Source organism: Erpetoichthys calabaricus, chromosome 5 (assembly GCF_900747795.2).
Source record: "Erpetoichthys calabaricus chromosome 5, fErpCal1.3, whole genome shotgun sequence".
NCBI lineage: Eukaryota > Metazoa > Chordata > Cladistia > Polypteriformes > Polypteridae > Erpetoichthys > Erpetoichthys calabaricus.
In genome coordinates this window covers 192,938,814-192,961,555 of record NC_041398.2, presented here as the reverse complement: position 1 = coordinate 192,961,555, position 22,742 = coordinate 192,938,814, and the positions used below count along the sequence as shown (strand labels likewise).

The following is a 22,742-nucleotide window of genomic DNA, read 5'->3' as shown; positions in this document are numbered from 1 at the left end:
TGTGCTACTGTAACATATGCTGGAAAATGTCTTATATAGTGACCTGTCTTTTAGTGTACCTGAATATGAAGATCATTCTCCTTCGCAATATCACCAAGGTCATTCAACAGCTGAGTGGAGCAGCTTGGAGCAAACCGTGGAGTTACGATAGGTTTCACCAGAGTATACTGAAAAACAGAGACTTGGACATTCTTGCTCAGGTGTACATTAGAATTATCTGCTTTCCTATTGGTTATTACAGTTTGCCACACACAAAACAAATCATTGACCATATTTTGACAAGCAAAAACATTGAAGGCACAAAAATAATAAACTGCAGGTTATGATAAAAGTGTGTTAAAAAGCTAAAATTTCAACTCTGTATCTTTTATATTATTACACGAAACATAACATTGGCTAATCCACTGCATTTTGTATAAATTCAGAGAATCTTCAGATTCTGAATGCAAAATGCGTATCATGTAGATATACACAAATGCTCTACGGTTAATCAAGTCAAGGTGACAATATTATCTCTATAATCCTCCTGTTTGATCACTCAGTCAGCCAAATAATCAGAAATTAATTAGTTTTAATCTCAACTCTTTGCTTATTGAAATTGCTTTTTTAGAAAAGATGCATCATGGATAAAACACATACACATGGAAATAACATGTATTGTCTTCATAGACAGTTGTCAAGGACACGTCAAGTTACATTTATAATATAATTATTATTATTGTGATTTGTGTTAACTTTTTTATCGTTAGTTTTGTGATGTCATCCATCGTGTTGTCATTTTGTTTGTCAGCCACAATCATTTTGTTTTGTACTTGGCATTGGCTCTGCTGTGTTGTTTCCTGAATTTAACCTATTGCTAGTCACAAGTAAGATAATCACTCCAGCACTATAAGAGATGGTGAAGTGCTTTCATGTCTAAAACTTTCTTTCAAAAACAAAAGAGTGTCTTGTGAGCCTTGGGAGTCATAGTAATATACACGAGACAGCATCTGTAATGGGGATATATTTTATTTCATTTTATTTGTACATTGTACATGTACATTTGTACATGAGTCATAACAGTGACAATTGTTTTTGCAAAAGACAAAGAATTCTGGGAAGTATGCAAGTAAGATGAATGGAAGATATGTAAATGTTAAAGCAAATACTAAAAAGATTTTAATTATTATGTCTATGTTTATGCTTAAGCTTAGGTAAACTAACCAGTGTGCATATGATTTTAAGAAGAAGGAAACAGGCTTTTGAGACTTTGTAGTCAGCAAGTTTCCCAGAGTTAGCTAAAAATAACTTAACTGACAAAAAATCAGCAAGAGTTGAAGGATATCAGCAAGAGTTGAAGGATATAAACTTCTGGCCTTTGCTATATTTCAAGGTAGTCCTCTCAAAAGCAGTGATCCAGAAGCTGAAGGATAAATGTAACCTGGCAAGAGCTGAAGAATATAGGCTTCTTGCCATTGTTGAGGTATTTAATGTGAATTTCAGAAGGAAGTATTGCAAGGTGTACATGTGAGCAAGACTAATAATTTAGGCATTTCCAGGATTAACTTGTCACCATTAAAAAGGAACAATTGGTGGTTAAAGTTCCTTTTGTGAACTTTTTCACTATAAAGCAGTGTAACTGAAGAGCTTTTATGTAAGAAAAATGTTCTTTGATTTGGCAGGTATCAAGAATGATAGTTTTTCAGTAATTATGGATTTTCAGTGAGTCAGTTTTCATTTGAACTTTAATACTGTAGTCAGAGATTGTGTAATGAACAGTTTAAAATGTGAAAGAAAAGAGAGCAAGAAATTAACAATCAGACTTGTAAATACTGAGATAAACAGAAAATAATAACAATGGGTTAAATAGACCATAGAAAATATAAAGACAAAAGATACTGACTGAACTGTTGTCATAAATAGGTTTGGCATACAATAAGTGCATGGAGGTTTGTACTTCTGTGTGCTCTGCATGAAATGGACTGGTATCTCATCCATGGTTTTATCTAGTGCTGTCAGGATAGAATCCAGATTCCTAAAACCATCACATAGAAAAATGAGACTAAGAAAGAAAGGAAAGTGGCTATTGTCTGCAATATACATACAAGCGAAACAGAATATGGTATGGAAATGGTAATGGATGAACGAATAAAGCAAAAAAAATGTAACCAAGAACATTGAATTATAGATCAAATCAAACAGATCTGCTATTTTGAAGATATATTAGTATTTCATCAAAAGAGTTAAATTGCCTCGTATTTCTTTGTCACAACCGCTGGGGTGATTCACTTGGCTTCAATATGCATATAAGCTAACTAAACATCATGGAAATTGCTCATTTCAAAACTGGCAGATTAATCCATGGCTCAGTTTTCTTGTCTTGCTTTATCTGTACCTCCTAGAAGTCTTGGGTCACTCAGTGAACTGTTTTGTTATATTTATTGCATTGAACATGACTAAAATTTGAGACACGCTTATCTTCTAAATTTTTCATTTTCATTTCTAGCTCATGGTCATGAAGGAAGGAGTATATCACGGCACCTGTGGAAGGGAAGTCATTCCATCAAAAGGCACACTAACTAATACACTCATTCACACTCTGTCAACAAGTCAGTGGAGAGATACCAATTGGCCTGATTTCCTATCTGTGGTCTGTGGGAAGAAATCAGAATTCCCGACTAAAAATCTTGACCCATAGCCAGAATTTGATAAAGAGTCCAAATGATACTGAGAATCAATGCTCTCTGCCGTGCCACAGCGTTGCCCTCCATTATTTTTCAATTTCTTCTAAATAATAATGCAATCTGCCTGTAGAAGTACTATTAGTCTAGACTTCTTTTGATTTAGATAAATCGTTTTTCAAAACTTTTGACTTGTTAAGCCTATAATGCATAAACATTTATGGCCATCATAGCTAAACAGTGTAAAAAGCTGAATTTATATTTGCTGACTTTCTAATTTACTGCAGTGCATATGTATACTTCAATATTTTATGACAGAAGATTATATTCCACTTTTAAGAAAACATACCTTTCTGTTAATAATTTCTTGAATAAACCTGTTGGCAAGAAACAATGATGAGCCATTAAGTCATTTTTCTCACAAACAGAATAATAGATATACAGCACGTATAGCTATATGCCAGCAAAACTGCATTTTACAGTGATTATTAAGTGTAAGTCTGTGTGAAAACTTTTTACTAACCTTTTTGTTTCCTCAATACATTCCTCTGTTTCTTCTCTGTAACTTCTCACTGCATCATTTATATCCATGCAGACCTTTCCAACTAATGCTCGTTGTCCAAGCTTTTCTAAAAAATGAATTATTCTTTTTATACTAAAACATTCATATCAACCATTTTCATAGTCAGTGCTCATGAGAAAAATAGTTTGGTGTTGTCAACAACAAGGAAACACAATTTAAAATGTTTAATATTATTACCAGTTAAGCAATATTCAATTTTATTTTGTGTAGCATTCTCCTTAATAGTTTGGCTAAGTATGTATACACACTAATAAAGAACTGTGTTTAAGTTTTTTGTTCTTATCAATGAGTGACATCACTCATTTCTTCTCTAGTTTTGCATTTTTCCCACATTCCCCACCAGCTCCCTCTGTTTCAGCCGAGATTCTGCCACCTGTAATACCTCACCTGCCTTCCACTTCCTCCCTGTTCTCACTTCAATACCTGCTGCAGCCACTTTAGGGTTTTTCAAATATCCACATAAGAGTGCCTCTCTTGTACGTAACACCATATACTCCTCTTTCAGGCCACTGAAGGGTAGAAGGTGTTACTGCTGCCATAGAGTACCGCACTACTAAGGCAGTGTGGAACACCAAGCCACCTCTGCAGGTAGCTGCTAATCGTCTGCTCCATGAACTCGACTGAAGCAGACAATGGCCGACAGTGAGGTGGATCGCGTTGCAGTGGTAGTAGAGGAACTCCAGGCACTCGACGAACAGATTCAGAAACTCCTGTCCAGATGAAGATACCTTAGAGATCTGAAGGCTTGGCTGTTGGATAAACCGTCCTCGCCATCTGTTATCGGTGTAACATCAACCCCGCGTTGTGCCGCTCAAGTCAACTTCACCCCCGCGCCTCGTAGGAGCGACACTGATGATGACCTTGGTGTATTTCATCTATGCAGGCGGGGGTTCAAGGCCAGAACACCTCCATTGGCACAGGCAAGCATCGTAACTCAGAACCGGTTCGACCCTCTAAGCGTCCCCAGTTCGCCTTCAGCTCCTGGTGATGTAATAGTGGTAGGTGATTCTCAATATCAATATCACTTGCCCTAATAGAAAATCTTTTGTTTCTTGTTTTCCCAGTGCTCGTGTCCGAGATGTGATGAGATGTGCACCGGCAATCTACAAGAAGCACAAGAACAGGGCAGTTGGAGCAATTGTTTTGCATGCCGGTGTAAACGATATAAGGCACCGACAGTCGGAGATCCTCAAGGCAGACTCCAAAGCATTAATTAAAGACACAAAGGAGAGGACCCCATCGGCAAAGATCTTCATCTCGGGTCCACTCCCTCTCGTCAGACAATCAAACGAGTACTACAGTCTTCTGCTAGGTTTAAACAACTGGCTGCAGGGCTTCTGCAAGAATCAAGACATTGGGTACATCAACAACTGGGACCTCTTTTGGGAAAGACCGCGTTTTTTCAAGCGAGATGGCCTGCATCCGAACAGTTTTGGCACCAGGGTCCTCTCCGAAAACATATCCAAGGTAATTTGTTTGTCTTGACTATCTACCTCTGCTTTTAACCCCTTTCGAAATACTACTCCTGTGCTTGGTCATGATAATTGTTTAATAAAATCTTCCATAAAAGTGCACAACATAAATACTTTAATAACCAATCTTAATGCACATAGAAAATCTAGGCAATACGGCATAAACACCAATAATTTAATTAAAGTTACTACTTTAGATGAACAATGTATTAAAACTATAAAAACAGATTATAGATTAAACAAAAAATACACACAGAGCAGCGCTAATAAAAATAACTTAGTTTCTGTTCCATATATCAATAACGCACATAGTATTAATCTCTGCTCCTCCGAAACATTAAATATGGCACTATTAAATATTAGAGCTTTAACTAACAAGACGTTTTTTATCAACGATCTTATTAGTGATAAAAAAAATAGATTTTATTGCACTAAGTGAAACGTGGCTTAGCTCAGATGGCGCAGCTGTTTTAATCGAATCTGCGCCTCCGGATTACAGTTTTACTCGTGCAGATCGCCAAGGAAAGAGAGGTGGCGGACTAGCAAACATTTACTCAAGTAGGTTAAAATGTAAAAATGTCAGTTTCGGTACATTCAAGTCTTTTGAGTATCTCGCCGATGTTATCCATGGAGATTCTCACGTTCTAGTATTATCTGTGTATAGACTTCCTAAATTCAACGTGTCTTTCTTTGAGGAATTCTCTGACTTGATGTCAATCTTAATTACAAACTATGACACACTCTTAATAGCCGGCGACTTTAATTTTCATATAGATAATCAGTGTGACCAAAAAGTAAAAGAATTTATGAACCTCCTGGACTCTTTTGATTTGGGACAGCTCGTTAATCAGCCTACACATAAAGCAGGTCATACGTTAGACTTAGTAATTACTAAAGGACTAAAAGTTGATATAAAACAGGTCATTGATACGGGTCTATCAGACCATTTTCTTCTACTTTTTAATATAGAAATAATGATAGAAAACACTCATGAGAAGCATATTGTTAAAAAACGCTTCTTTGACTCATCAGCAGCTTTAAAACTTACAAACATTCTAAGCAATCAGTCCATTTATAGTGCCAACTATAATAGCAAGGAAAATGTAAATAGTAAGGTGGAAAGATTTAATACTAAAGTGAGGGCTGCTGTTGACTTAGTTGCACCTGAAAAGACAGTTAAAAAATTTTCTAGCATTGTTATACTATGGAAGACCCAAAGAGTGTCTGATTTAAAGAGAGCATGCCGTAGAGCTGAGCGTAAATGGAGGAAAACTAAACTAACTATTGACTATGAAATATTAAAAGTTAAAATAACAGAATACAATAGCACAGTCCGTCTTGAGAGGCGCTGCTATTTCTCTAAGATTATAAATAACAATGCTAGTAACCCCAGAGTCTTATTTTCAACAATTGATCATCTGTTAAACCCAGGTAACTCAAAGGAATGCCTCCTAAGTACTTCCAGTAAAACCTGTGAGGCTATCGCTGTATTTTTCAATCAAAAAATTAATGATATTAGAAATAACATAGTATATCTCCCTAACACTAAGGATCCTCCTAAACCCCAGTATTCAGTAATAAATTAAATTCTTTCACTAGGATAGATTTACCTGATTTACATAAAATAATTTCTCAAATAAAACCCTCCACCTGTGCCCTTGACCCAATACCAACAAATTTTTTCAAAGAAGTATCGGGCGTGCTAATTGATAATGTTCTGGACATAGTAAATTCGTCATTAGATACGGGGGTCTTCCCAGACTGTCTTAAGACTGCTGTAGTTAAACCCCTACTTAAGAAAAATAATCTTGACTCCTCTGCTCTTGAAAATTATAGACCCATCTCTAACCTACTTTTCTTAAGTAAAATTCTAGAGAAGGCAGTCATTATACAGTTAAATGAGCACCTCAATAAACATGCTATTCTTGATAAATTTCAGTCAGGTTTTAGAACAAATCACAGCACAGAAACTGCACTCGTTAAAGTAGTAAATGACTTGCGGGTAAATGCAGACAGAGGCCATTTATCTGTTCTCATCCTCTTAGATCTGAGTGCCGCATTTGACACCATTGATCATAATATTCTTAAGAATCGCCTTAGTCAATGGGTGGCCTCTCTGGCAGTGTCTTAATTGGTTTGAATCCTACCTGGCAGGGAGAAAATTCTTTGTTAGTTGTGGTAATTATAATTCAAAGACACATGATATCCTATATGGTGTTCCACAAGGCTGTCTCCTGGGTCCGCTGCTTTTCTCAATCTACATGCTTCCATTAGGTCAGATTATGTTGGGACATAACGTGAGCTACCACAGCTATGCTGATGACACACAGCTGTATTTATCAATAGCACCTGATGACCCCCATTCTCTTGATTCACTAACACAATGTCTAACCTGTATCTCAGAATGGATGAATAGTAACTTTCTCAAATTAAATAAAGAGAAAACCAAAATCTTAGTGATTGGCAATAATGGATACAATGAGGCTATTAGAAATAAACTTGGTGCATTAGGATTAAAAGTCAAAACGGAGGTAAAAAGCTTAGGGGTAACCGTTGACTGTAATCTGAGTTTTAAATCGCATATTAATCAGATCACTAGGACAGCATTTTTTCACTTAAGAAACATAGCAAAAGTTAGACCTCTTATATCATCGAAAGATGCAGAGAAATTAGTTCATGCGTTTGTTTTCAGTCGGCCTCATTACTGTAACGCACTCTTCTCAGGACTACCCAAAAAAGACATAAATCGTTTGCAATTAGTGCAGAATACAGCTGCTAGAATCCTTACCAGGAAAAGAAAATCCGAGCACATTTCTCCAGTTTTGATGTCACTACACTGGTTACCTGTGTCATTCAGAATTGACTTTAAAATTCTGCTTATGGTTTATAAAGCCTTAAATAATCTCACTCCATCTTATATATCGGAATGTCTGACGTCTTATATTCCAAATCGCAACCTCAGATCCTCAACTGAGTGTCTCCTTAGAATTCCAAGAGCAAAACTTAAAAGAAGTGGTGAGGCGGCCTTCTGCTGTTATGCACCTAAAATCTGGAATAGCCTGCCAGTAGGAATTCGCCAGGCTAATACAGTGGAGCAGTGGCCTTCACTGTAATTTAATCCTGATACTCTGTATATCCAATTCATTATAATAACTATTCATTCAGAATCTGTACTAACCCCTACTCTCTCTTCTGTTTCCTTTTCCGGTGTCCTTTTGGTGGTGGCCAGTTATGGCACAAGAATTTCACTATTCTCTTGCAGTGTATGTGACAATATAGATCTGTAATCTACACATTCTAATCTGGTGGCTTCTATAATAAGTCCATTTATGTCTGAAAGGGTAAAGTTCCCTCTAAAATGTTGAAATTGTAGCATTAATAGCTGGAGATCAATAATCCAACATAATTAAAAAACTGATTATATTTTAGTATAGGCAGTGCCAGCCCTAATTTGCCACAGTTCAGGAGGGCAAATTAAATTAGAAATATTGCAGATACAGTATATTACATTTAATTTAGATTACTTTTAGACCTATCATTTGATATAAATATAAACACTGAAGACACCAACACCTTACCTACAATTTCTGCCAATAACAAAGTCGAATCGGTATGAATAGTTGCGAAATAGCATGCTGTAGTTGTACCATGTTTCAGGGTTCGTTTCTGAAGGATAGAAACAATTGTTAGTTCTGTATATTAAAATCCATGTGCCACAAATCAGTCATTTTGTTTAACTTGTTTACCAAATTAAATATCAACAAAATATGCTGTTTTTCTACATAAAATATTACTAGAATAAAAATTATTCAAGATTTTACCACTGTTAAAGAGTGCAAGAAAAATAAAGCCAAATGGAAATGATTCTGTTCAGTCTCAGCACTGAATAGTTTTTTGTATTTGCTATGGCTGGGATACTGTCTTGTCACTGAGTCAGATACCAAGACATGAGCCAATATCAATTAGAATTTTTGTTTTTAAGCTATTCCCCATTATAAGCTTCAAAAATTTATTATAGTAAATTCCTCAATCCATCCGTCCAGTTTCTGAGAGTCTGTAGAGAACCTGACTCTGTGCTGCATGTCTACAGGATGTGTGAGGAAATTATAGTATACTGAGATAAACCATGGGACACAGGAAGAAGGAGTAAATTTCACATGGCCAGTGACCCAGGCCAGAATTAAAAGTCAAAAACGTTCATAACACAGCTCTTTTTGTTTCATTATATTAACTGCATGTGAAGTCAATGGTTAGAAAAGTTAAGTCAAGCTTCCCTCAAGCTGAAAGGAACTCCTTTACAGGTAAGAAAGCAGGAGTTTCTTTCAGCGTATGCTATGCCTTGCACTTTTTCCAAATCACTCAGTTCTAAAGTATTGCTCAGAAGCCTGGGATATTCTGTACTGGTACTTGACTCTGAAAAGTGGTTGTGCATTATTATCATATTGATGTTATAGTGGTGAAATGATTAGCTATTGCTCTGTGGTAATCCAGAGAAGAAAAATTCTCTGTCAAAACTTTTCTATTGTAGAAACATGAATATAAAAACATACAATGTATTTACAGTGTGAGCCAAAATGAAGTACCACATTTCTCAAGGTCATTGAGCGAAGTAGAGGCAGCCGAGTGGACTGGGGTGGAGGTTCTTTCATAGGCAATCCCTTGTAGTTTTCAGTCAGCAACATGCCTTGGTCCAGTGTGCACTGTGCTTTCGCTGTCAAAATGTTCTTCCAAAACAACACTGAACAGAAAATCTCCAGGCTGTCCTCGGACTTTACAAACGCCTGAAAACAACCAAGCTGTAAGGGCATCAATTTTGCAGTCTCCTAGATGTTCAGCAAGTCAAGTCAAGTCAAGTCCAGAGTATTTATTGCTCATTTCATCCATATACAGTAGTACAGTATACAGTGAAATGAAACAACGTTCCTCCAGGACCATGGTGCAACTTAAAACACAGGACAATGAAGAATCCACGACACATAACATAAAGACACATAATATATAAAAAGGTGCATGTGAGTCAAATGTGCAAACATGTGCAACACTTCAGAACAGAACACATATGTCAGATATCAGTCCGGTCCATGAATGTTCAGGAGTCTGACTGCTTGGGTGAGGAACTGTTACACATTCTGGAGGGCTTGGGGGAGGAAACTGTTACACATTCTGGAGGTGAGGGCCCGAATGCTTCGGTATCTTTTTCCCAGTGGTAGGAGTGTAAACAGTGAATGTGAGGGGTGTGTTGGATCATTCACAATGCTTGTGGCTTTGCAGATGCAGCGTGTGGTGTAAATGTCCATGATGGAGAGAAGAGAGACACAGATGATCTTCTCAGCTGTCTTCACTATCTGTTGTAGGGCTTTGCGATCCCTGACCTTGCAATTTCCAACAAGTCTTTGAGGACAATTTTGCATGAGGACCTCAATTTCCATCCATACAAAATGATGGTAGTGCAGGAACTTCACATTCGCATGATGTCACTCCATGTGATTTATTCTTGCGGGGCTTTCTCAAGTTGAAGGTATTTATACACAGACCTCAAAAGCTTGAAGCCCTCAAGGATGCTATTTGCCTCAAAATCACAACTATTCTCCTTGAAATGGCCGAATGAGACATGCGAGCATTCAGAAATCTTCTCGAAGAGTGTATCGCTAATGATGGCCACCACCTTGAAGACATCATTATAAAAACACAGTGAAAAAAAATCTATTTTGCATATCCTTTCTTGTGTCGTAATGAAATTTTCTTTTAACATTTCTGTAGAATAAACATTTGAAATGTGGTACTTTTTTTTGGCTCACCCTATATAAAGTGTTTCTTTAATTTATTTTCCTTTCATGCAGCATTGGCAGCTACTTTTCTTAAATAAGGTAAAAAAGTAGCAGTCATGGCTGCCAGTCTGTCTAGGCACACAATACCTCTAGAGCTGTTCATTCATTTAATCTGTATTTTTTTAATATTTTACTGTGTTGCTGAGAACATTGAACATAAGGAAGTACAGTAAATAAGCCTGAATGGGACAATGTGATTACAAGGCACGCTCATGAACAGCCACACTTGTTCGTACCAAGTCAATTCAGAATCACTGATTAGTGATCAGTAAGCAGGCAGAAGAGGCAAACTTTGCTTAGATATTGGTGCAAGCTAAGAAGTAAACAAATGTGAGGCAGTAGTGTAAAGCAATGTCCCACCATGATTTCCACTTAACCTCTTTTGGTTATTAATTTTGCATCGGATATAAGGTTAAATCAGCTTTTGCAATGGCATACTTTCTAAATGTTAAAAACAGTGGTTTTTTTTAAACTTTAAGAAAAAGTGTTGTACCCTTCAGGCACTCATATACAATCCTAATACTGCATGAAGCAAATATGGTAAATGGATGGATGAATAGGCCATCAACATCATACCTTATAACTGAGATCAAGAAACATGTCTTTCTGTGTAAAAATGATGTATTTTCTAGTTAGTTGATCCTCAGATGGAACGAATTTGAAAATGTTAAGCAAAAATCATAGTATTGGAACAAACAAGGATAAAATGATCAAGCAAGCATTCGATAAAAAGAACAAATTCAAAATTGTGATCTTCAATGTTTAGCTGGAAAACCTATAATTCATCTAAATAAGCCTTTATTTAATTCTTTTTCAAAGGAGTTTTTACTTTATTTTTTTAGATAAAGCACAGTCACCTTCAACGTGGCATGTATAATATGTTATCAGCAAAACACTGAAAGTAAACATGAAACACTGCATCAGCTATCAGAACAGACATGTGGGACATGTAGGCATGTACTAAACATGGAAGTTTTGATCCCCATACAGTTTTAAAATACTGTCACTAAAGTTAGTTTCACTGACAATTTCAAAATTGCAAAACGTGAAATTGAAACAGAGTTTTTCGTGGGTTTTCAAGTTTTTTGGAGGTAGACAACAAGGAATATTGCTCTCTGAAGACTCATTCACACTTACCTTTTTTTTCTTCAGCTGCCTAATGCAAGTAATCACTTGCAAATCAGTAAAATCAAGTCTGTTTATATCTGTGGTGAACATTACTTACAGAGTTGCTGTGCATTTTGTAAATATATCATCTGCTGCATATTTTCACACAAAGACACACCAAAATGTATTATTGCTGCTTCACACTGCTGTGTTTTCTCCACAGTAAACCTCACTGTATTAAAAGCCGTCTGTAAGACCCCTCTCCTTGTTACCTCACAACCTCCCTGTCCTATTTCTTGATTCCTGCAGCTGAGGGTTTGCATGCTTCATGTGCCGTGGAGCTTTGAGTTTCATTTCTGTCTCTGATGTATCTTTAGGTCTGTAATCGCTAATATTGTCATCATAATTGTCTTGTAACCAGTACAACCAGTATACACATCTGATGGCTCAATAAAATGTCAATACGTGACAAGAAACAAATCAAATCATTTTTCACTAGATATCTTTATTTAAGTACCGTGCTAATTTACAGACAGATGCATCTTTTCCCACTAAGCTGAGTGAAAACAGCTCCGTGCATTGCTATGTGACCATGCTTGCTCTGTTTCTCAGTTTAGAGCTATTTATTGTCCTATTATATATTAAGACATTCAGCATAGATCAGCTATGTGGATTTGCCACCCCTATTTTATGGGACTGGGACAGTAAAATGGAAGTACTTCCAACAGATCATCTCCAAGCTCTAGAAGTATTCCCAGGTCCTGGATAGAAGGAGTCACTCTGCTTCACCTCAGATAATCAGAGTTAAAAAGCAGAGGACAACACTTGTTTGGAGGAAGAGGAGTAGGAAGGAGAAGAAGAAAGATCTTTACTGTTGTGACATGCTGTGCAGGAGGATTCTGGACCAGCCTGTAAATGTACTGAATAGAATTAAATCAATATATTTCAACCTGTGACTGTGTTAGTGCCAATTGTGTCCAGGGTTTGTGGCACTGCTAAACCCCTGGGAGGTCACAATATATGTATAACTATATATGTAGACATATTGTAATGTCTATATTTACAGGTATATTAACAGTATTAAAAATGCACTGCAATAGATTGACACTCCATCCAGTGATGGTTCATGCCTTGGACCTCATGCTGCTGGGATTAGCTCTGACATTGACAACCAGGAACTGGATGAAGTGGATTTAAAAATGGATGGACAATTAAGAGATGGAGAACATAAAGAGCTCTACAATAGTTAATAGGCAGGATGTACTGTATCTCATTTCACTAGTTGTACCCAAACTTACTATTTGCAGTCTATGATTTATTATGATTTTTTCACATGATTTATTATTGAAAAATATCTAAATCTTTGCAAATTTAGTTTGAAATTTGACATTTTCTGAAACTCATACTTCTCAGTTGTAACATAAACTTTTGGTACAGATGTCATTTACTGCATTAAAAACGTCTTTAAACTTATGCAAATGTTTAACTAAGATAATTTATTATAAGTTGATTTTTTGAAAGTAACGTACAAAGGCAAAGTTGATGATAAACATGAATTCAAAAATTTGCATTAATTGAAAATCAGATGTGCGGACTTAGGGATTATGAATGACCTTACCACTAGCTTGGTGTAGACATCTTTAGCAAAGTCTTTGCTTTCATATTTAAGTTCGGTTGGAAAGGTGAACACTTTTAGCCACTTCATGAGAGAGTAATCTTGAGCTATTCCTGCGTAGGTATACTGAGGTGCATGAATGTGGGTGTCAACCATGCCGGGAATGAAAAAGTCCCTGAAAAATAAATTAACAAACAAATAGTAATGTGAGTATAATACAGTAGTTATTGAATTCTTTATAAACTTTATAGATTCAAAACTATTTATTCTGACAATTATATTATTTAGTGTAGGGCTGTTTGGACAATCTAGAAATAAAATGCACAATTAAAACAGTCTGTACATTAGAAATTGCATTAATCTCAAAATATCTTATAAAACAAAATTAAAGGTAAGAAGTGTTAAAAACAAAGAGTTTACATTCAAAGTGACTGCTGTTGCAGATATTATGACTTAATGTTCAACAGTAAGAACTGAGAGGAGTGATATAAATCAAGAACTAAAATGTTCAGTGTGCAATTGTGCACTATACTGCCAGAACAACAGGTATTATTGACATAGTATTTAGGTACAACAAGCACAATCCATTATTTTTATGTTTTGTTTTCCTTTAATATTACGCATTTCAATCAGAAATCTTGAAATTAACAAGAAATTTAAAAACTTCATCCATCCATCCATTTTCCAACCCGCTGAATCCGAACACAGGGTCACGGGGGTCTGCTGGAGCCAATCCCAGCCAACACAGGGCACAAGGCAGGAACCAATCCCGGGCAGGGTGCCAACCCACCGCAGGACACACACAAACACATCCACACACATCAAGCACACACTAGGGCCAATTTAGAATCGCCAGTCCACCTAACCTGCATGTCTTTGGACTGTGGGAGGAAACCGGAGTGCCCGGAGGAAACCCACGCAGACACAGGGAGAACATGCAAACTCCACGCAGGGAGGACCCGGGAAGCGAACCCAGGTCCCCAGGTCTCCCAACTGCGAGGCAGCAGCGCTACCCACTGCGCCACCGTGCCGCCCAATTTAAAAACTTATAAATGTGAAAGGCCATGGGCAATGTAAGCCTTGTGAAGCACATTCAGTGGGATCCTTGCAGTTCTTATATTGTTCTTGCAACAGTGCTGTTTTTGACCTGCATTTTTAGGGTTGTTTACCCAGTTTTACTGAAATATCATTTTTTCCTCACAAACAAGAAACACACATGTCTAAAATTGTATGCAAGTTTGCTGCCATTTTATTTTTAAACTCTACAAGGACTTCAACAGTAGATGCAAGCTGAAGTACATCAAGATACAGCACTACTACTGCAAGACTTCTTTCTTAAGTATTTTAATGTGTCCTGCCATGACATTTTTAAAAATATATTCTTCCTTCTATTTGTCACTGCCCAAGAAAGCTGTCCACCACCTTTGTTCAGCAAGCTGTATTTTCACAGTTTTTTTTACTGTGACTCAGTTCTCATATTTCACTCTAAAGAAAATGAATAGACAAGGTAAGCCAGGAAGAGTTGGGGCTCCAACTAGGAGACTGCATTGAGCACTAAGCGCTTTAAATAATTCACAAGAGTGATGGTTTGCCACCCTCTAGTGGAGACAGGAGTGATAACCAGAACGTTCATATAGATCAAGTTTTGATGGTCAAAAGAGAAGCTTCTGCTGCTGCATCCTTTCCATTATTTTGGCAGTCCAAAAGGGCAGGGAGGCTTGAAGGTGAAGTGATGTCAGGTTTCTTCTGAGTGCTGCTCCTCTGTTCTAAAGAAGGTAACAGGGACTGCTTACACAAGTGTTCCACAATCCCATTACACTCTGTGTATACCCCAAACATAGTCTGTGTAAGAGACTCACAATACCTGTGCGTTAGACAACCCTCATGAACACATGCCAGATAAGAATTAAAGAAACGTTCACATAAGTACAGGACATTCAAACCTACCCTGACTCACTTTATGCTTGTGGAATATTGTCAATTTACTATTTAAGGGGCCACAAGGTTTTCCTTTTCAGTTACACTACTTGAAAGGTTCTTCTTCATATACAGTATGTTATATGTACAAAGAAATGGTTCCTAAAATTCATGCAAATTTCCCTTTTAAAAACTGTAACTTTGTTTTGAGAGTGCTAATTATGTTGTACTAGTTTGTTGAATTATGGAGCGTTTGTATTTAGTGTAAACTTTTTAAATTTATTTTTGTTTATTGTTTGTATTCTGTTGTGTTGCCTTGTTGATGATGTTATTGTGTTGCTTTGAACTTTGCTTATGTGGATCATTCCTTGTTGCTGTTTCAACTGATGACTTATCTGGTGCTCTGCTATTTAAGAGTGAGGGGGGTGCATTAACATCTTGTTGGAACTTTGTCTAAAAACTGAAATAAATAATTAGTATATCTTTGTTTGAAAACTACATGTTTATAATACAATTCACCTGATTATGATTTCAGCTTTTGTCAAGTCAACCATAGCTTATCCAACTTTTATGATTCCTATTTTCTCCAAACCTCTGCTTCCCAGATAAACAATTCGATTAATTTCAATTAAATTACAAGCAATTTGCTCACCCATATTAAAGATATTTTCGATACATGTCCTTGATGAAGAACACATTTTAAAGCTAATTAACCTAACTAAAACCAATTCTACCTTTTAAAAGTTCAGTAAATTCAATCATGCTTTCCTTTAGGTAAGAAGATTCAACTCCTTCATTCTTCTCTCACAGCTCAGGCATCACTGTCTTAAATTAGTCTACTAAACATTCCTAGTTTTTGTGATATTACAGCTATAAATTATATTATTGTTCTGGCATAATTAACCAGTTTACTGAATAGATGCCAAGTTAATTCAGTAAAATACAAACCATGATAATTTGAGAGATGATGAAACCTTTATTTTATTTTTTTTTTCCTTACCTATTTACCAATTCATTAAATTGCAGTGGAGTAAAATATAAATAAGGAAATTCATATACCGTATTTTTTGCTCCATAAGATGCACCTTTTTTCCCCAAAAGTGGGTGGAAATGTCTATGCATCTTATGGAGCAAATATTGCGTCACAGAATGTGATGTGTATTACCTGACCTGTCAGCGGTAGCAACAACTGTTAGAAGAGGAAGTGGTAGGCCCACGAGAAACCCCTGGGGATGCTTAACACTAGAATTACCAAAGCCTACGAAAAAACTTGTAAATCCCTCCCACCTTAAATCCCTTCGCACCTCTCTGTCAGCGTCTTTTGTCTTGTAAATGTGTCAATAAGCAGCAAGCAGCCTGCTATCACATCTCCCCACTGCCGCACAGTTTTCTCAATTCAAGTCTATTTACCTGCATGTCAGTTGCTTAGAGTTGTTAAGAGTGAGAAGTCAAGCAAAATGTCACCTTTTATAAATACTATATCATTATTTGGAACACATGCATTTCATGTGCGTTCCGTGTCTACAACTTGTAAAGGTTAGTTTTTTTTTTTTATTCATTTTTATTATCTCAGTCGCGTTCACGCTTCCCCCAATCTGACACTGTTGTTTTCAGATAAAGACGTCCTATAACAGAGGTGAACTCAGATGATGACGAGGGTTCTAAATCGGAGAAAGAATGCACGTCCCACTTTTGCCATCACTGTACTTTGTATATGTACACGGGAAGCTCTGCAGTCCACTTGTAACTTTACGCTGTAGGAAGATAAGTAAATAAATCAAGGTAAATAGGTCTGGCTCTTATATACAAAGTACAGCAACGGCAGCTTCCACCTGCAGCTATAGACTCTTAAGTATGTGAGCGACTGACTCTCCATGCTAGTGTTTAGATCTGGATGGTGTATGTGCCCAAAAAGGAAATCTGACTACATTCTCGTACCATTGCATACAAACCAAAGTGTCAGCGTGCACTTTTCATAGCATTACACATGTATTTTTTGAGCATGCCCGTGTTGATCAAACATGGGAAGCTCTGCAGTCTACGTGTGACTTTACACTGTAGGAAGTAAGTAAATAAATCAAGGTAAATAACATTCGATCTGGCTTTTATGTAAGTAACATATAAATGTTAATGTTTTGGGTACATGCACCATCCAGATCTAAACACTAACGTGGAGAGTCGCTCACGTACTGAAGAGTCTATAGCTGTAGGTGGAATCTGCCATTAGCAATGCCTTAGATGGAACTGAAGATAGTATCATATAAGAAGATAGCGAAGAAAGTGATATCAGTGATATCATGCATTCTGACACTAGCGATGAGGAGTTCATGGGGTTTCCATAAAACTAGAAGAGTGCTTGAACCTTAAAGTCTCTCCTCATTTGTTAATGACAGTGATGATGGTTCTTAATACCTCTGTTGACTTTACATGGTTGAAATATTATTCTGCTATATTTTATTAAATATACTGTATTAGTGCACCATTTGGTTCAGAATATTTTTTTCTCTTGTTTTCCTCCTCTAAACCTAGGTGCATCTTATGATCAGGTGTGTCTTATAGTGCGAAAAATATGGTATTTCTTTTCATTCACAAGATCTGTATATTTTTACTACTGGATGTTTCTGGCACTAATAACAATGTCTTGGAAGAGTTCCCACTCTGCCGTATGCAGTTATTGGCACTTCTTCATGAGGGTTCTGAATATCAGTTTGTTTGATTTTTTTTTTTTGTTTTCTTTTGCTTTGCGCCTTCCCCCACCATAACCTATCATCTATGGGGGAGGAGCAAAAGCTTTGGATTCGTCAAAAATTTCAATCTCCAGTTTTCGATGGATCTCAATATTTTAGGGTCCCCCATACTGAAAACATTACTATCTCAATGATGGGTGTGTGCGTATGTGTGTCTGTCTGTGTGTGTGTCTGTGTGTCACAGTTCCTTGAGGAGGGTCTAGAGCTAAAATAGTTGGACGGAAAAGTACCAAACTTGAAACTTAAACCTGTTAAGAAATGACAATGTGCTGATTTATTTTGGAACTAAATCAAGGAAGAGAAAGAGGTACTCTAGAGCAGTGGTCCCCAACCTTTTTGACAGCAAGGACCACTTTATTAGATGCAAATTTTTCCACGGTTTTATACACAATTTACATAACATTTCTATTATTATTAAAGTTATTAAGCAGTTCGCATATATTTGCAATCTGAGATTTTTCTTCTTTTTTTGCATATAACAAAGACATATGCTTTACATTTGCCAGTCCAACAGATTGCACATCACAAACATTAACACTGCAATCTTTTTTTCATGTCTGCCGTTTCTATAGGAGGGTGACAATGAGTTAAATTCCAATGGATGTTTTTCAAATGTTGACAAGCAATAAGCAAAAGGAATCACTGAAAACTACAGAAAACAAAAAAAAAAACAGTATGAGGAAAGTTCGAAGAAAGAGATTTTTTCACAGTGTTTCTGTTTGGGGATCGTTGTGCAAACGTGCACAACTGAGCTGCGACCACAGATCTAACTGCTCTGTGGATGATTCATTCAAGCATTTCAAGGTCATTTCATTGTAATGAAAGCATCTGTTGAATGTACTTCGTAGTACCGTGATTTCTATAGACTCATGTTATATGGGGAAACTGTCGGGACCATAAAAATACTTTGTTGTAATACTCTCTCACCTCGGTCTCTCTCCTCTCTCTGCGCCGCTGCAAAGCCCCGCCCGCCAAGCGTTCTGAAAAGTCTGAGTGAGTCGCTGTTGCCGGCAGTTCTCTCGCGGCCCAGCTGTCAGACGGCTGCGGACCGGTAATGGGCCGTGGACCGGGGGTTGGGGACCCCTGCTCTAGAGGAACCCTCAAATACCATAATTCTGCGATTACTGTATTAAATGAAGTTACAGTATCTCCGATCACTACTTACTTGCATTTGATCTGTTTTTGCCCTTTTCAACACAGTTGCAATATCAATACAATAATAATACGACATCTGGGCTTCTAGCTCTAAATCAAAATTTGTAGATATTTGGAGACTTAATTGTGGAAAACAATGTTGATCAGCCAACATCTGCCTATAATGAAACTTTGAAAGAGGCCGTAGATTTTGTCATTCTCTTAAAACAAAAGTCATCCTGGTTTAATGAGAGTATTCACACTCTTAAATCTCTGAAATTAGTGTGGAGTGTAGGTGGAGAGCAGGTCTTCAAGCAGGTTTTCCAAACGGCATGAACAGGCAGCATTAAAAGTCATAAAAAAAGCTCTGTTTATGGTCCACTCTGACTTCCATTCTGTATTATTACTTGGTAACAGAAATCATCCACATACACTGTTTTGAACAACTGCTAATGTAACAAATGAGAATTCTGAAATGCAATATAAAATACCTATACATGCATTAGCAGTGCAGATTTTATGAACTTCTTTAATTATAAAATTGCCAGATTGCAGTGTTATCTCACAAACTAAATATTGCATTGTCAAACCCTGTCTTTCCTTGTGTACACCACTTTAGTAACTTTCGTTTGATAACAGAACAGGAAGTTTTAACTTTAATTTCTAAAATGAAACTTACTGCCTGGCCCTCAGACGCAGTCCCAACACGACTAGTGAAAAGATTAACGGCTCTTCTGGCACAGCCCATTCTTAGCATTATCAGCAGTTTGTTACTGACTGGCACAGTTCCTAACATGCTAAAAGGGTCAATTATAAGAACATTACTGAAAAAAAAACACAGAGATAGACCCCCATATGCTTAACAATTATAGACCTATTTCAGATTTACACTTTCTTTCTTTAATACTCCAAAAAATAGTCACCACACAGCTTTAGTTTCACCTTACACATCACAATTTATCTGAGAAATTCCAGTCTGGTTTCACAGTACAGAAACAGCACTAACAAATGCTGTAAAGAACATTCTAATATCCTCTGATGAAGGACGTTCCCCAGTAATTATGTTGTTAGATTTAAGTGCAGCACCATTGACCATTGACCACTGTAATCTATTACATAAGGTGGAAAATTAGGTTGGGCTGTCAGACATTGCACGGTTTAGTTCATTTTTATCAAATTGATTCCAGAACATACAGAAATCCTAACAGTACTCCGTCATTATATTTAAAAGATTGTGCCCCACAGGGCTCAGTACTTGTACCTTTACTGTTTTAACTTTACATGCTTCCATTGGGAAATATCATTAGAAAACATAACATTCACTTTCAGTCTCAGGCAGACTATATCATTCTTTCAGACCAAATGACATTTCTCCAATTGTCCCTTATTAATTGTGTCAGTGAGTTAAGACTGGATGGATAATTACAATTTGTCTCTGAATAGAGAACAAGCGGGAATGTTTTTTGTTGGGGAGAATATATCTGTCTAGCAGAAAATTTGAATTATGAGGATTAATAGGTGAGCTTCCTAAAGTGAACATTAGGAAATTATGAAAACATTCTACTGTGATTCTTGCAAATAACCCTTATATTTTGCATAAATGATACTGATATTTTAATGACAAATAATGTGAAGATAGCATTTCATTATGCAATTTGTTGATGACCAAAGATGCCTTTCTTAATAAATAGTAAAAAGAAAAAAAAATCCTATTATTTCTACTGTAAAAGTGCAATTCTATCTGAAAATAAAAAGAACACTTTAAGGATTTATTCTGAAGACTTATATATCACAAATATATATATTATAGGTATATATACTGTATATAATATTCAAACTATAGACAGTACGCATGCTTCAGCACAACAATGACCTGGGTAAAAATTAATACACACTTTTTAGTTCCATTTTTTTAATCTTTATTTTTTATTTACGGTCCTGGAGGATCTGACGGGTTTCATTTTATAATAAATGTAGTATATACAGTTGCTATGCTATCTTGTATTTAGATTTATTGTATGGTTACATTATTTATATAAGTTAAAATGCATTGCCATGCACAAAAGCTTTCTTCCCTTCTGTGCAACAGCCAGCTTCTTGTTAACATACCAGAAATACCAGATAAGAAAATAATTTAGATGTGGTATATTTAATGACCAAGGCCTACTATTTTATGGATGCATATAATGTGACTTATACCTCCAAGAGCAAGCTTACCTTCTTTACTTGAATAACCTTATCTGTCAAAGCCACTCAAATTAATGAATACACATTTATTCCCTCCCTAACTTCAAATATATTGGATTGATCTTTGCACCACATTTGTTAAACTGTACTCTTTTCTTTCTTTCACTTTCGTACATTAAAGATTAACTATGCAGTCAGTGAGCATCAAAGAATGACTAAGGTGAAGTTTCATGTTTCATTAAGAGTAAAGTTCTTTTTTGCTTTTTACATTTATATCAAACTGATGTAAGAGGTTTCCATAAACTGGTATATTCTTAATAAATTCTAGATTATTCAAAGTACACTCATAAACAAACTTGAAATTTCATTCACTGCTATTCTTATTTTCCATGGCTACTGTATTTACTCTTCATGTTTATCACCATAACATTGTTATTATCACTATGCAAAGCAACATGTTTGATCCATTCTTTATTTAATCCTACCCTAATTTATCAGTAATTGTTCATGTTTCACTTGTGTGTAAGCATATAGTCTATATAAGTAGCTTAGGGCTTACAATTCACAATTCCATTAGCTAAGAATAAATGTTATTTATGCTCCAGAAAGTTTTACCAAACTTTCATTGAAACATGTTACTGAATCCAGTAGAAGTTTATTATCAGATACCAAACACCAAACATTTAAGTATTTTTAAATCTAGCAAATCTTTAAGGGCTGCCAACACATTTAACGGAATTCAAATTTCATCTGAAATTCTTTCTGGTGGTTTCCATTGTTTATTCGCTGACTTGTGATGTATATGTGCACTCAGATGATGATGATTATTATTTTTTTTTTGCTAATACTCCATTTGTGGTAAAATGCATTAGGGGTCCAGGGCAGTGAGAGGTTTTAGTAATAAAACCAATGTATCTCAGGCTTGGCTCTTGTGTGTGGCAGCGGGATGTTTAACTCTTTGAGGGCTGAAGATTTTTTCCAAAAAATAATCTGGAGCCCGGGAATGAATTCCCTAGTTTGTACCTCTTATTATTGTAAGTGGTGGTCCTTCCAGGCGCATGTTGCCTTAGGCGTATCAGCTACATGAACCTGTTCAGCACCACGATCAGCTGGGGATCAATTAGCTGATGCTGGTACCTCACATTCATTTTCAATCACTCGTATCAAAATCAGAATCTAATTCAGTGATAACATGCAAAATGTTGTTCACGGAGTACTGTATATTGCTTTACACATTCACTTCTATCTCTTGCCAGATGTCAATGCCATTTTTGCCATAGTATTTACTATTCACACAACAAATCTTGGTCAAACCAATCTACCTTTACTTCTAGCAAAAAGTCCAATTAAAACATAATGGTGGGTTTTGTCACCATTTACAATGGATTACCATTTTCAACCACTCCTTTTGATAAAAGTCGACATCGGCTCTGAAAGAGTTAATGGGGAAGCTAGCTGACTGCTTTTTAAGGTGCAAGCATGACCAGCTTAA

General features: G+C 36.5%; 1 protein-coding gene across 2 annotated transcripts in view; it reads right to left on the bottom strand.

The window, feature by feature from the left end:
• Positions 1–22,742, bottom strand: part of gda (guanine deaminase) — a 98,581-nt gene that overhangs the window by 38,786 nt on the left and 37,053 nt on the right. Inside the window, exons 3-7 of one of the 2 annotated variants that reach the window (XM_028802344.2) lie at positions 13,269–13,440; positions 8,294–8,381; positions 3,184–3,289; positions 3,010–3,037; positions 60–167 (exon numbers count right to left, since the gene is read on the bottom strand). In XM_028802344.2, the coding sequence (XP_028658177.1) occupies positions 60–167; positions 3,010–3,037; positions 3,184–3,289; positions 8,294–8,381; positions 13,269–13,440 (502 nt within the window). Of the gene's footprint in view, positions 1–59; positions 192–3,009; positions 3,038–3,179; positions 3,290–8,293; positions 8,382–13,268; positions 13,441–22,742 lie in introns of both variants that reach the window. The other variant, XM_051928373.1, reaches the window with a different exon arrangement.